Source organism: Carlito syrichta, unplaced genomic scaffold (assembly GCF_000164805.1).
Source record: "Carlito syrichta isolate Samal-C Ts95f unplaced genomic scaffold, Tarsius_syrichta-2.0.1 Scaffold301648, whole genome shotgun sequence".
NCBI lineage: Eukaryota > Metazoa > Chordata > Mammalia > Primates > Tarsiidae > Carlito > Carlito syrichta.
Genome location: NW_007245744.1, coordinates 39371 through 53216, shown reverse-complemented (window position 1 = coordinate 53216; position 13846 = coordinate 39371). Strand labels below are relative to the sequence as shown.

General features: G+C 38.9%; 1 protein-coding gene across 1 annotated transcript; it reads right to left on the bottom strand.

The window, feature by feature from the left end:
• Nucleotides 1-6962: 6962 nt before the first annotated feature.
• TIFA (TRAF interacting protein with forkhead associated domain) lies at nucleotides 6963-7729 on the bottom strand. The gene has a single exon (XM_008055068.1). The coding sequence runs from the start codon at nucleotides 7703-7705 to the stop codon at nucleotides 7148-7150; it is 558 nt and encodes a 185-aa protein (XP_008053259.1). The 5' UTR covers nucleotides 7706-7729; the 3' UTR covers nucleotides 6963-7147.
• Between the last annotated feature and the right edge of the window lie 6117 nt (nucleotides 7730-13846).

Genomic DNA, 13846 nt, shown 5'->3' with positions numbered 1-13846 from the left:
CCACTGGATCTAAAGCATCACAAGTGAGAAGGAAGAGCAGTATGATATGATATTGGAAGCATAGTTAAGGGCAAGATCATGCAAGACTTTGGGGCTAAGAGTTAATTTTATTTGCTGTGTAATAGGAAGCCACTGACATTTTTTGTAACCCAAGATGTACAGTAATCAGATGTACATTTTCAAAAGATTACTCTAGCTGCTGTGTAGAGAATGGATTGTAAGAGGGCAAGAGAAGATGTATGGTACTCCCAGGGGGATGTGGTGTGGTTTGGATATACAATGGCGATGGAAATGCAGACCAGATTTGTTTCAGAGGTAGACTCAACAAGGTTTTCAGATGGGTTGGATATGAGGGTGAAAGAAGGGGTGGAATCGGAGATACGAGTGTAGGATAATAAATCTGACACGGTGCCTTGGCTACGTTGCTCACTGCACATAGGCAAGACTCAACTACAGTGTGACACAAGTCTTGGTAGAAAGCCCCATGATGCTCCATGGCAAGATAAGCAGTCTTAAAGGAGCTGTCATAGGGCCATTTGTCATGTATCTCCCTAGCTTGCAAGAGGCCACCATGAGGCAAGTTCTCATCTGGCCCTCTTGTTCCAGTGACTTTGCCCCATTCAGGCACAGATACGGACTATGAATATGCTTGGCTATAGTTTAGAGTTGTCTTGTCATCTGACACCAGGCCTTGGTTCAGTATCATCCCAGGGCCATCCCTCAGGGCCAAGGATGCAGGCAGGGGAGCTGACTCCATGCTGATATTGCTTTTGCTATTTGTGTAAATAATAAAATTTCTGAAACTATTTGGACTCATTGTTTCCCTACTGACCAAATCTACAGTGGTGTGACAGCCAATCTAGCAGCTGCAACTGCCCTTGACTATAATTTCTTGCTTCTGACTTGACTTGGTAAATATAATGGGAAGAACAAGTTTGGGAAAATGGGAGAAATTAAGAGTTAGGTTTAGGTAGTCAAATCAGAGGTGTTTAGAAGATACTTGCAGAAATATGTCAAGCAGGTGATGGGATGCTTGTCTGCAGCACAAGAAAGAGGTCTAGGTACAAGTTTGGGAGTTATTAGTAGGTAAATGATATTTTAAGTCTTTATACCTGCTGAGTTCACCCCAGGGGAGTACATAGGGAGAGAAGCCCAGCAAAGTGTTGACATTTAGAGGTTGGTGGTGGAGAAACAACCAAAATAAATAGGTACAAGAGAAATACAGGGAACCAGAGAATGTGGTGTTAGGGATGCCAGGAAAAGAGAGGTGGACAAGACTGAGACGAGGACAGGCACGTTAGTTGGGTTGGGGAACATCTTTTGAAAATGGTATGTTATACAAATGAGGCAATAGAAACAGGAGTAGAGAACAGCTTAGTGAAGACAGTTTGAAGTTTTATTGTCAGCAGAGAAATGGGGTAGCTGTAGGGGGATGTGGGGTTATATAAGGGTTTCTACTTAAGTTGTTAGAACTTCTAAAATGATATAATTTAGAATTATTCCTCTTTTTTTAGTAATTGGAAAAATACATATTTTTCATATAGGCCAGAGCTTTTACTTTAATTATGTTAAATGTCCTAATTATAATTTCTTGAGAATACAGACATCTAAAATGATTTCATAACAACTATAATTTGTTATGATTTTATAACAATTTTATAACAAATTTATGATGTTTTCCCAGCTTTATTTACATGGTTCCTCTGGTGAATTATGTGACAGTAAAGATCATGAAAGAATTCTGAGAGAAACTGATTTCCTGTATCTGATTCTTAACTCCCTAGGAAATATTAAAGGTGAAATTAAATTAAATTGGAAAAATGGTATCAAAATAAATTATATGAATGCTACTAATATAATTTAAGGAAGATTTCTTTTACCCTGACAGCCAGAGAGAATAATGTCTTCTGTATGTGGCTCAGAAATATTTTATATGTGGCCATTAAATCTAAGGACCTCACTGCTCAGTGCCATTCAGAATAACATGTACTAAGTTTAACACTGGTAAGAAGACTACATACCATATCACAGTTGATCTTCACAGAGATCCTATGAAAGAGGCACTCTCTTAATCCTTGTTTTTCAGAAGAGGAGTCTGAATTAGTGTCAAACTACACAAGCAATGCTAGATAAACCCAGGCAATATGATTCAGAATCCACATTCAACGCTATACAATACTTCCTTTCTGTAGACATTAGGTCAGTATTTCCTTGAGAGTTTGGAGGGGCTTGGGGGATTTTTCACTTAGCTATTAGAAAAAGTGTTTCTACCAGCAATCGCATTACTGGGTGTCTACACAAAAGAAACAAAATCATTATATAAAAATGACACCTGCACTCACATATTCATTACAGCACTATTCACAGTAGCAAAGTCATGGAACCAACCTAAGTATCCACCAATGGTTGAGTGGATAAAGAAAATGTTATAGGTACATACACTATGGCCATAAAAAAGAATGAAATAACATTCTTTGCAGCAACATGTATGGAGCTGGAGGCCATCATCCTAAGTGAATTAACTCAGAAACAGAAAACTAGACACCATATGTTCTCATACGTGTGAACTAAACAGTGGGTACTCATGGACATGAAGATGGAAATACCAGACATGGGACACCAAAAAGAGGGAGGTGGACAAGGGTTTAAACACTACTTACCGTGCAGTGTTCACTTGGGGAGTGGGGAAATCAGAAGCCAAATCCCCACTGGTACACAGTAGACCTGTGTAACAAACATACGTCATACCCCTGAATCTAAAATGTTAAATATGTTTTTTTAAAAATGTATCTAACCTAACTTTGGAGGACTGAAGAACTTTTAAGATACCAAAAGTTATCTGTTATCATTAAAAGGCACTTTGACCTAAGGTGAGGTTTCATTGTCATACCTTATTGTTACTAAGTCAGAAGTTTTGTTTTAAATTGTCACTATCACCTTACCGCAATTAATTGTTCATAGATACAGATCGAGCTCCTTGTTCTAGTCTTTCTTCTCTTCAGACTAGTCTAAACTATACTTGACTAGTCAAAAAGAAGAAAATGTCATTATCTTGATTTTTGGCTTTTGAGCAGTGATTTTACTGATGCCAGCAAGCAGTGCCAAAGTGGTTCATCTCTAATCTCTTAGTAGCTTTCCCTCAGCAACAAAATAATGAAACCAACAGAGCTGAAATCACGGCTTTCCCAGTTTCTTTACCAGTGCTCTGCACCCTAAATTCATTGCTTAAGAGCCACAAGGCTAAATCAATCTTTTCACGTATGTTGAATCGTAGAGTGATGAGTGAGTGGATCTGGGGACAACTCATACCAACTAAAGCCCAGTAAATTCCAACCATACTTTTCATAATGCCCATCCTTGGTCACCACCTAAACTGGGAGCTTGGATGGTTTCAATCATGGTGCACTTAGTAAAGTAATAACCACACCTGTTATTTTAACGAGTAACAATATAAGGAATTAAACAAGTGTTAGAGAACTAAAAAAACAAAAAGGGCCAGGAGATAACATAGAAGATGCCACCACATCTACACACAGAATATTAACAGGAGTTATCTCTTGGTGGTAAGATCATGGATAATTTTTCCATAAGGCTTATATATTATTTATATTGAATTATCTATTTTAAATGTTATTTTTAAAATATAAAGGCTAGGTGAACACATAATTCCACCTCCATTGCAACAAATACCACCACTTTTAGATTGCAAAAGTAATGCTTCAAATCAGTTAATGCATTAGTGGAAACAATTTTCTAGAAAATAGTTATATAATTATGGCATATGAGATTTCCCCATCGGAAAGCACAATCATGTTATAAAGTTGGAGGTTCGAGAAGAGACTGCTGGTCAGGCATGGTGGTTCATGTCTGGTAGTTCCATTATTTATTTCAAGGCAGGAGGATCACTTGAAGTCAGGAGTTTGAGATCAGCTTGGGAAACATAGCAAGACCCTATCTCTACAAAAACATTTTAAAAGAACATTTTAAAAAGAGATTGCCAAAGAATGTAACATTTTCACTGATGAATACACATCTCTACTTAGAAAAATCAATTTCCTGGGACGAATGAGTCCTTAAGGTGTATACTGAAAATTCAGCATTTTAGCTACCAATACTTTTAACTGCCCCCATCCTAACCCCATTGTCACTGTTTTTTGCGAAAATGCTTTTCTCTCCAGATGCTCACTGACCAGAGCCTGAAGAGAGTTGATTGGTGGAGGGTGGGCATCCTCAGGCTGCCCCTTTCCTGGAACTGGGAGATCAGATTCTCTTTGGGGCATCAATAACATGTAAAACTTGAGAGCTGGGCCGGGTGCAGTGGCTCAAGTCTGCAATCCCAGCACTTTGGGAGGTTGAGACAAGAGGATTGCCTGAACCTGCGGGTTCGAGACTAGCCTGGGCAACATGGTGAGATCTCGTCTCTACAATAAATCTAAAATTAGCCAGGCGTGGTAGTGCATGCCTATAGTTCCGGCTACTTGGAAGGCCGAAGCAGAAGGAATGCCTGAGCCCAGCAGGTGGACGCTGCAGTGGCCAGAGCATGCCACTGCACTCCAGCCTGGGCAACAGAGTGAGACTCCAACTCAAAAAAAAAACAAAAATAAAAAACTTGAGAGCTACACGTGGTCATGAAGTCAATATGCTTTGATGGGCAGAGCTAAAGGTGTTTGAATCTCGCTGCATTCCTTCCTTGGGTTCTGAGATAGTCACCTTTTCTCTAACAACCCCCTTTTGTCTTTGGGTAGCTCTGACAGCGATTCTATACTGGGTAACCAAAACAACCCTAATGCTAACCTATTGCTCCTTTATTATTGGAGCATTTATTATTATTTATTATTGGAAATGAAAAGTAATGTATATGAAAAACATTTCTGCTCTTTGGAGAACTATGATAAATTACTATTTAGCAACCCACTCTCTCCTTTGCCAATCTGTTAGGAAAAAAAATACAGAAAAATTAAACTTTCTAAAGTTAAAGCCCTTTCCAGAATATGCAGGAGAAATCATTATTTTATATAAACATGACATTTTTATGACCCTAAACATCACTTATCACATTGTTTGGGTTCGGTAACAATGATACATGAATTTCTTAATATTAAAACTTTGTAGCTTAGATACTCATCCATCAGCCTCAAAGACAAGCAGAAATTAACATATTCTAAAATGATGAAAATGCAATAGTATGCACACATTAAAGTATGTGTCCTTGACTCATAGAAAGCGCTTGCCACGAAACTATACTCTGTAAGCAGTCCTAACAATCTGGGTGATTTAGCCGTAAATTCACATCAGTCAGCAAGCTATGATCCTAGAAAGAACTGATAGTAAATAACCTTTAGTCAAGGGGGCTATATTTTCTATTTGCTGCTGTAACAAATTACTGTGATTTAGTAGCTTGCAACAATACAAATTTATCTTAAAGTTTTGTAAGCTAGCAAGTCAAACATGTCTCATTGAACTAAAATCAAAGTGTTCATAGGACTTCGTTCATTTCTGGAGGTTTTTTTTTTTCTTTCCTTTTTTAGCTTCTAGATGTCCAACGCACTTCTTCCAGCTTCAAGAGACGCCCACATTCCTTGGCTTATGCTGCTTTCCTCAAAGCAACAGTCAGTCCTGTCCTTCTCACACCTCACCACCCTGATATCCTGATCTGCCTGTCTTCTACTTTTAAGTGCCCTGTGATTAATTTAGCAACCCAGATAATCCTGGATAATCTTTTTCAGGTCAACTGATTAGCAACCTTAATTCCATCTGCTGCCTCAATTCCCTTTTGTCATGTAACAATATAGACATACATTCTGGAGATTAGCACATGGACATATGAACATCTTTGGATGGGCCATTACTCTGCCTACTGCAGGGAGTAAACAGGAAACCTGTACATGGAAACTGAAATAGTCAGTTCAGGCCACTTTGTGTAGGGACGTGTATCTCACTCTACTAGAATAGTCCCAGGGCTAGGGAATGGGGGTTGAGGTGCTGGACATCACACACCATAGCCCACAAGTGACTGATTTTTGACTCAAGAAAAGGTTTACCACCTCTTTTGGTAAGACATTGGAAAGTTTACAAAAGTATTTTAGGAAGTTCACAAAAATATGAACCTTACTACAGACATTTCATTTACTTCAAAAATTGTACGCTACTTGGGATTGCTTGAATTTAACTAAACTAAATGGTTACCATTATTTATTTAACCTTTACTAACTGCCTTAGTCAAAATGAATTGAGTGAAAATTTTTAAAATAAAGACACTTTTTAAAATAAAATTTTAGAAATATTTAAGCATTTATTATAAATGTTCACATATATTTATCTATGTAAAGCAAACTAAGAACAATTATTTACCTTCTTTAGAAAAAAATTTCAAAGGAAATGGTTGGCGAATTAAGCCTGACTTTATTATGTGCACGGATGCTGTTGAAAATGTGAATTCTTGGAATTTAAAAACTGTATATGTTTGGTAAGAAAATAATGCTAGACTTAACGCAGTGTTTCTTTAAAATGTTTAAATATTGGTTTTGGATGCCAAATATAGACACATAACCATCTTCTTAGAAATAAACACTCTACAATTCTATAGAAAGAAAATAATAGAAAAGCAAGGTATTATTTCTCAAAGAAGTCTTCCTATATTAAAACCACAGTGACTTACAGACATTATAGTGTCTAGGATGTATTCCAGTACTCTGGTAATACAAGTACCAACAGGCTACAAATGCCAGTAACAACCTGCCTGTAGCCTTGACTTTGAAAACAAATGGCTGCTACAGAATGATATGACCAAATGAAGAGATGGTTCCTTAAAAACAAGGCAAAACACAAGACAAAAATTGAGCAGGAAAAAAAGAAAATAACAAACTGATTTTTGAGAACACTATTTCATCACAAAGGATATTTTTGTATATTAACCTTCACAGATAAGCACTCAGAATAATTCTTTGTAGATCAAGGAATACAACAGGTGACTAAGTTGATGACTAACACAATTTTCAAACTTCAAAATGATAATACTAAATTACAAAAGTGACAGCATGACAGATGACTATAATATACTACACAAATAAACTCTTCATAAGTGGCATCTATGAAGTGTCTACAGAGCTCTTCATCCTGCAGTTTTCTCCTCTTGGACCCACTGTGTTCATGATTCATTTTCATCCATTTCAGTAGGAGATGAACTCTGGGTGGAACAGGATGAGTAACTGCCATATTCAGGTATGGGCTTGTGTGGTGGCCAGTTGTTTTCTTGTGAGAGCGATTTTGGAGAAAAAGTAAATTGAGTCTCAAAAAATTCCAATGACTCACCATCTTCTTTCTCCATCAGGAACTGATAGTCTCCGAATCTGACCATACACTTGTATGGTAGGTCCATTTTATTCAGGTAGCCCAGCTCTATACTGTCTACAATCAGACTGGTCTTCTTACTCATATTTTTAATTTCAAAAGACAGAACTGAGCTGTTGAACTTTTTAAACAGTTGCAGAGAAAACTGAACTCGGGAAACCTGCTTGTCCTGAAAAGTATAATGACAGATATTGGAATTTCGGCCAAATTTCACCACTTCACTGGAAGAGAGTTTCTCTCGGTTATAAAACCGTATTGATTGAAATATTCCACTTTGCAACTGGCCAGGATGGTAAACAGTAATCTGGAGACAAGTTACTGTCTCTTCTGTGTCAGCATCTTCAAAACTGGTCATGACGTGAACCACAAGACCCACCTGCAATAATTAAACCACCAAGTTAGTTTCTGCCTATACTTGAGGCAGACAACTTTGATTCTAATGGTTTGATGAACACCTTCTGATAAGTGCTTTATACGCACTTTAAGTATATTAAGAAAACAATCATGGAATACCTTCAATTAACTTGTAAATATGTGAAATCATATACCAAGCTCTATGCGAACCAGTATATTAGCTATTCCTATCTCTTTTATTTTTAATTTCTAGTTTGACTATAAGACCATACATATAATCCAGACAATAATAACAATGATTGCTGATAATAAAATGATATGGGGGAAGCATAAAGAAACCTCAGTTCCTTTCTTATTTAAATAGAGTGACTGGGGCCCAGAAAAAATCTGACAGTTGTACTTTAAAAAGAAAATCAGAAAATAAAAAATCCTTTTGGTTTGAATACCCTCAGAGGATAGACACATAAAGAAAACCAACTGTTTATTAACTGTATTATAACTAGATGTATTATGAATTGTAAAATTTGGATAAACTGAGAAATTTAATAGTTACAGACAAATAATTGCAACATTTATCCTTTATATTTTCATTTAGATTTCTAGTAGGTCAATAATTTAAAATAGTAAATGCTTTAAGTTATTTTATTCTATAATTTTAAAATTTAGATATTACACACTTTTTAAACAATAAGTCTCCATAAGGTAGTTCTAAATAGCATAGCCTGCACTGGTGCTAGAGTTACTTATTTTTGTCAATGATTTCTAGTGACTAGGTAGATGGACAAATTGTCATTAATCACAAACAGCACAATCTAACTGCTGTCAACTACAGGTCCCTAGAGCCAGTGGCTGGCCCTAAGGTTCCCTTCATCACACTTCATTACACTTACCAATGATAGTTTAACAAGATGGGAGAATTAGTTACTAAAGTTTTTGTGAAGTTATTTTGATACAGAACTGACATTTTAAAACTCATTTAATTTTTGAAAAATTACATGCACATGATGTAAAAATTCAAACAGTAACAAAAAGTTTTTAAAAACCAGTATCTCCCCATCTAATCTAATCCTTTGTCTCCCTCTTCTGGAGTCAATCATTGTAAAAGTTGCTATCTTCCTTAAAGAAATGTTCTTTACACACAAGCATAACTATATGTGCACATACATGCACACATATTTCTCCACAGGGAGAAAAATTTTCTTTTTTTTTTAGATTATAAAATATAGTTTATTTAGAAAGTAAGAGAGATAAAGATGAAAAAATTTCTTATACAAATAGAAGCATACTATATTTAGTTCCGCATCTTACATGTCGTGAAGGTTAAGTGTCAATTTACAATACATATGGGTGGTATTTTTCCATATTTACATATAAAAGTCTACCTCATTCTTTAAGAACAGCACACACTTTCTTTACTCTAGTGTAGTAAGAAATGACACCAATAGAGAAAGTCCACCTGCCTCCCTCGAATGACTCTCGCTTGTACTGTCTCTGCTTATACTGATTTATTCCTAAGTGAGGTTGATTTGGAGTTTTATTGTTTTTTGTTAGCCATCTATATTAGATGTTGGCAACAAAATTATGCTGGTTGGAAAAAACCAAACCAAACCAAAATGTTTTCCTTCTCTTTGAAAGCTTGCTGCTATTTACTTTTAAAATACAATCTTTCCTTGTTTTGCTGCTAAAAATCAGACTCTCAATTTATTCAATTATTCAACAAAATACATAGTCAAGCAACATTTCTCTTTTATCGATTCAGAAATTCATCTTTAATTTTAAATTTATATTTGTAATATGTTTTGAACATCATTACATTATATTGCACTACCCAAGCAGGCAACAGACATCCAACAATAAGCAAAAAAATGAGAAGAACCCTCAAAATCCTGGGCCAGGAGTAGAAATACTATGAAACCAAAGTCATCAAGAATTAACACATAATGGATAGAACTGGTTAATCCATCCTACACTGTGATCTGAAGACACTTTATGACAATAAAGTCTCATTTTTCAAGAAGTAGACAGCATAAAAGAGAATAACTATAAGTCATGGGATGATGAAATTAGCAGTTGACAAGAAAAGACTTTGCTGTTAACAAGAGTCTGAAAAAGAAGACCAAGAATCTATCAAATGATCTCCAGTTTTGTCTAGGATGTGCTGCCATCATTCTCATTCATTCTTGCACTTTGGACAATAACAGTTCCAGAAGGAGAACTGGATTAAAAGCCATGACAAATTCTGGGTCTAAAGTCTTGTGGTAACACTCAAATTTTGTTTTTGTATGCTTCATATAACATGTCAACGTATAATTCAGTCTTTTGAGCATATCCACCAAGAACAGTGTGCCTCATATAGGCTCTGTTGACTAGTCCCCAGAGCAGAAATAATATCCACTATAAGGGGGAAAAAAATGGTATTCTGGTTTATAAATCAGTGGCTATGAAAGTCTTGGTATGAATCAATTCTTAGGGTTTGATGAATCGTACTGTCAAATATTCGCTGTCCCGCCCTCCCATGCCTACCCCTACCGGTACTGCCCCTTTAAAATGATGATCCACTCTGTTAACCACATCAACGAAACACCAGTGGATGAGGAAACTTACTACCAGAAAGAAGAAAGAGCCACTGTGTAGTTCCGCCTTCCCTCCTTCCCTTGCCAAAACATCAGCAATTCCCAAAAGAAGCAGCTCAGTCTGGGTCCCAGAGGGATGGGTCAGAGATAGATAAAGAACATGTAAAATATGAGCAATAAAATCAACCCTTCTTCCTAGAAGCCACTGAGATTTTTTAGGTCATTGTTACTGCACCACAACATAGAGTTGACGAATGCATTAGCCTATCTTATGAAGGTATGAAACCACAGTCATAGGAGCTACTACTTACTATATGTATGGCTAAGCCCATGACAAGTACCATCTTATCTCACTTTCAAAAATAACCCTATATGAATCATCACTTCACAGATGGGGGATCTGGATCTCAGAGGGATTAAATAATTCACCCAGTTTACAAGTCCGGTGTCAAAGGCAAGATTCAAACTCTAATGCACCCTCTCTAAACCATTATAAATACTGCCTCTCTGGTTACCAGTTATGTCACAAATTACAGTAATTACCTTTCAGGAAATGGGGTGATTGAGGTGTGTGTACTACAACCAGCAAGAAACTAGCCTAGAATCTAGAAGTAGGAAATACTCATCAGTGTCGCCTCACAGAAAGAATAGGCTGGCAAGCACCAGGTTTTTCTGTAAATATCACCCATCCTTAAGCCTGGGTGTGTAAATATTAGCATGAACCCAGTACTCACTAATTATTGTGGCGGGCTATTTAGGCAGCATTGAAGTTGAATAAATCATGGTCTCTGATCTCAAGGAATTGAGAAACAAATCTGTTAATCCCTAGAGCCACAAGGCCCCTCTACAAAATGGCCTGAATCCCTAGCATTTCAGAGTGGTCAGTAGAAATATAGAAAAGACAAAAGCTAACAAATAATTAAAACAATAACATTAAAATTGGTAGATTTTTTAAAAAATCACTGGAGTGCAGATGCTCAAAACAACCTTCTGAAATCTGTTAGTCGGGCCATTGCCTTGCTAGACTCTGGTGTGTCTCTGTGCTCTTTGAGCTATGGCTGTGGCCATGCTTCCTGGCTTTGGCCCCCTCCCCCACCTTGGGGAAGTGAATCTTCTTTCTCCTTTCTCTTTCTCTCTCTAATTTACTTTTAAATAAATTTTTCTTTCTTAAAAAAAAAAAAAGAAATCTGTTAGTCATAAGTTATCAAAGAAAGAAGAATAACCTTTACAGTGGTTGCAGTGCTTACCTCTGAAGAGGGAAACTGAAAGCCAGGGACGGGAAGGAGACTTACTTTTCAGTGAATAGTGTACCTCTGGAATTTCATACCACATGCACTTAACAACCACTCAAACACTTAGCAAAGTATTCTCTTTATAAAAACACAAAGCATCTGATTTTCATGGAATTGAGCAGAGTTGGAGCAAAGTATTATTAAAGACATGAACTGTGATATCTGACATCAGAAAGTTGTAAAACACTGATGATGTGACAAACAGTAATATCTGTGTTAACAAAGGAACTACAATAGATAAATAAATATAGAAATAAAAACAAGCTCTGCTGTTGGGAAGTTTGTCCCTGAAAGCATAAAAGAGAAGGCATGGGTCTGTGCTGTGTTTCGGAATGTCAGCTCTTTTCTGCTGGACACCAGGAAGCACACAGTTACCTAGGTGGCTTAGAAGGGTAGGGCTACGTTCAGGGGAAGGTTTCTGACTCCTCAGGGGAAAGAAGAGTGGGTATGTGCAAAAACACCACCTCCACCTCTCATTCCCTTCTCTCTCTCTCTCTCTCTCTCTCTCTGTCTCTCTCTTTCTCTCCTCCTGCCAAGTCAGTGAAGAGACATACCCTCGCCTTTGCAAAAGGGTATTTGGCCTTTAAATATCATCAACAAAAAGATATTCAATGATATTTTTGCTACAAGAGCCAGGTATCTGAGTAGTTTAATATAAAGTTTGACACCCCCGGGTGGTCATGCATGCCAAGATTTCTCATGCTTTAAGAGTTTGTTTTTTGAAAAACAAGACTGGGGGGCCGGCTCGGTGGCTCAGCCTGTAATCCCGCGCCTTGGGAGGCCGAGGTGAGTGCATTGCCTGAGCCCGCAGGTTCGAGACCCACCTGGGCAACTCGGAGACACCTCATCTCTACAATAAATCAAAAAACCAGCCAGACGTGGTAGCGCGCGCCTGTAGTTCCAGCTACTTGGAAGGCTGAGGCGGAGGGATCACCGGAGCCCGGCAGGTCAAGGCTGCGGTGGCCGGGAGCGGCCACTGCACTCCAGTCTGGGCGACTGAGTGGACTCCAACTCAAAAAAAAAAAAAAAAAAAAACTGATTATAATAATAAGTTTGCCCTGGATGATATAATGGGAAGGTATACCCCAGCCTCTTCCCAGTTCCCTCATTGATATGCTCAAGAGATTACATGTGTCTTTGGGTGTTGCAAGTAGGAATTTTCAAGGCTTTTCTCCCTACTAAGCACTAAACGCAGAGTTAATAGGCGGGGAAGAGAAACTCAGAGGCAGAGCAAGGGACAAAGCTGTCCTTCTGCCTAACATCCCTCACAGTATCACCCTATAGTGTGGCTTTGAAGACATCTGTGAACTCTGTGAAGCAGAGCTGTTCAGCAGAATCAACACTTCCTAAAGTCACAGGCCTTGCCCCTCCCCCCCAAAAAAAACCCCCGGCGAAAACCAAAAATAGCAGAAGGAAAACCTTAGGAAATCTCAGGTTTTCAGAGATGGTATCTTCTTTATTGCACTCTGGCTTGACCCAGTCAAATGTGCACTGCCCCACTTCCAGGAGCAGAGGCTCACAGCATGGATTCTGGCTTCCAGAGGATTTGGGAAATTTCAATCTGAAAGTTCGGGAAAAGTCCCAGAAAACAACGGATTGCCACATTTCCCTAATTAGCCAAACCGAAGCAGGAAGGCAGGTCTAGACGAACCTTCTGCAAAGGAACTCGGCGCATGGGGGAGCCCAGGGCCCCGGAGAAAGGTCTCACGCGGCCCAGAGAAGGTGGGACGCTGGAGGCTGGGGGGCACTCACCACTGCTCTGTGATCCACACTACATAAGTGGCATTCTTTTTTGTTTGTTTGTTTTCTGATTAGGAAAACCTTGCCAAGCACACAAAAGTGTAAAGAAAGCACATCTCCAGCATTTCCTTACCACGTCCTCCCTCCCATGTTTAAACATCCACATCTCCTTCAAGCCGAGCTGCTCATACTTCTCTCGGGCTTTCCTGAGCGCACCGTGAGCGCCCTTCTGTAAGTCCGGCAGGAGCGGCGGGTGACGACTCGCTCCGTGACACCCGAACGCAGCCTTGATAAAGCTGCTCTCTTGGGGGATCAACAGAAAAGAGCCAGTCCCCGCCCCCCGGACCCCCCGACGGCGCCCGGCATATCTCGGGGCTTGGGAGTAGGTGACTTTCCGGGGCCGCGACGTCTTGCAGGCTCACCTGCAAAGCGAAGCTAAAGGAGAACACCGGGCGGAGGCGCGTGTTGGGGACGGTCACCGCGCGCCGCTCCGCATCCGCACCTGACTCGGCGAAGGCGGCCGCTCCTCCTCCGGGG

Bases quoted from the DNA above. Each gene is read 5' to 3' on its own strand.
- TIFA (XM_008055068.1), bottom strand. From the start codon at position 7,705: ATGACCAGTTTTGAAGATGCTGACACAGAAGAGACAGTAACTTGTCTC.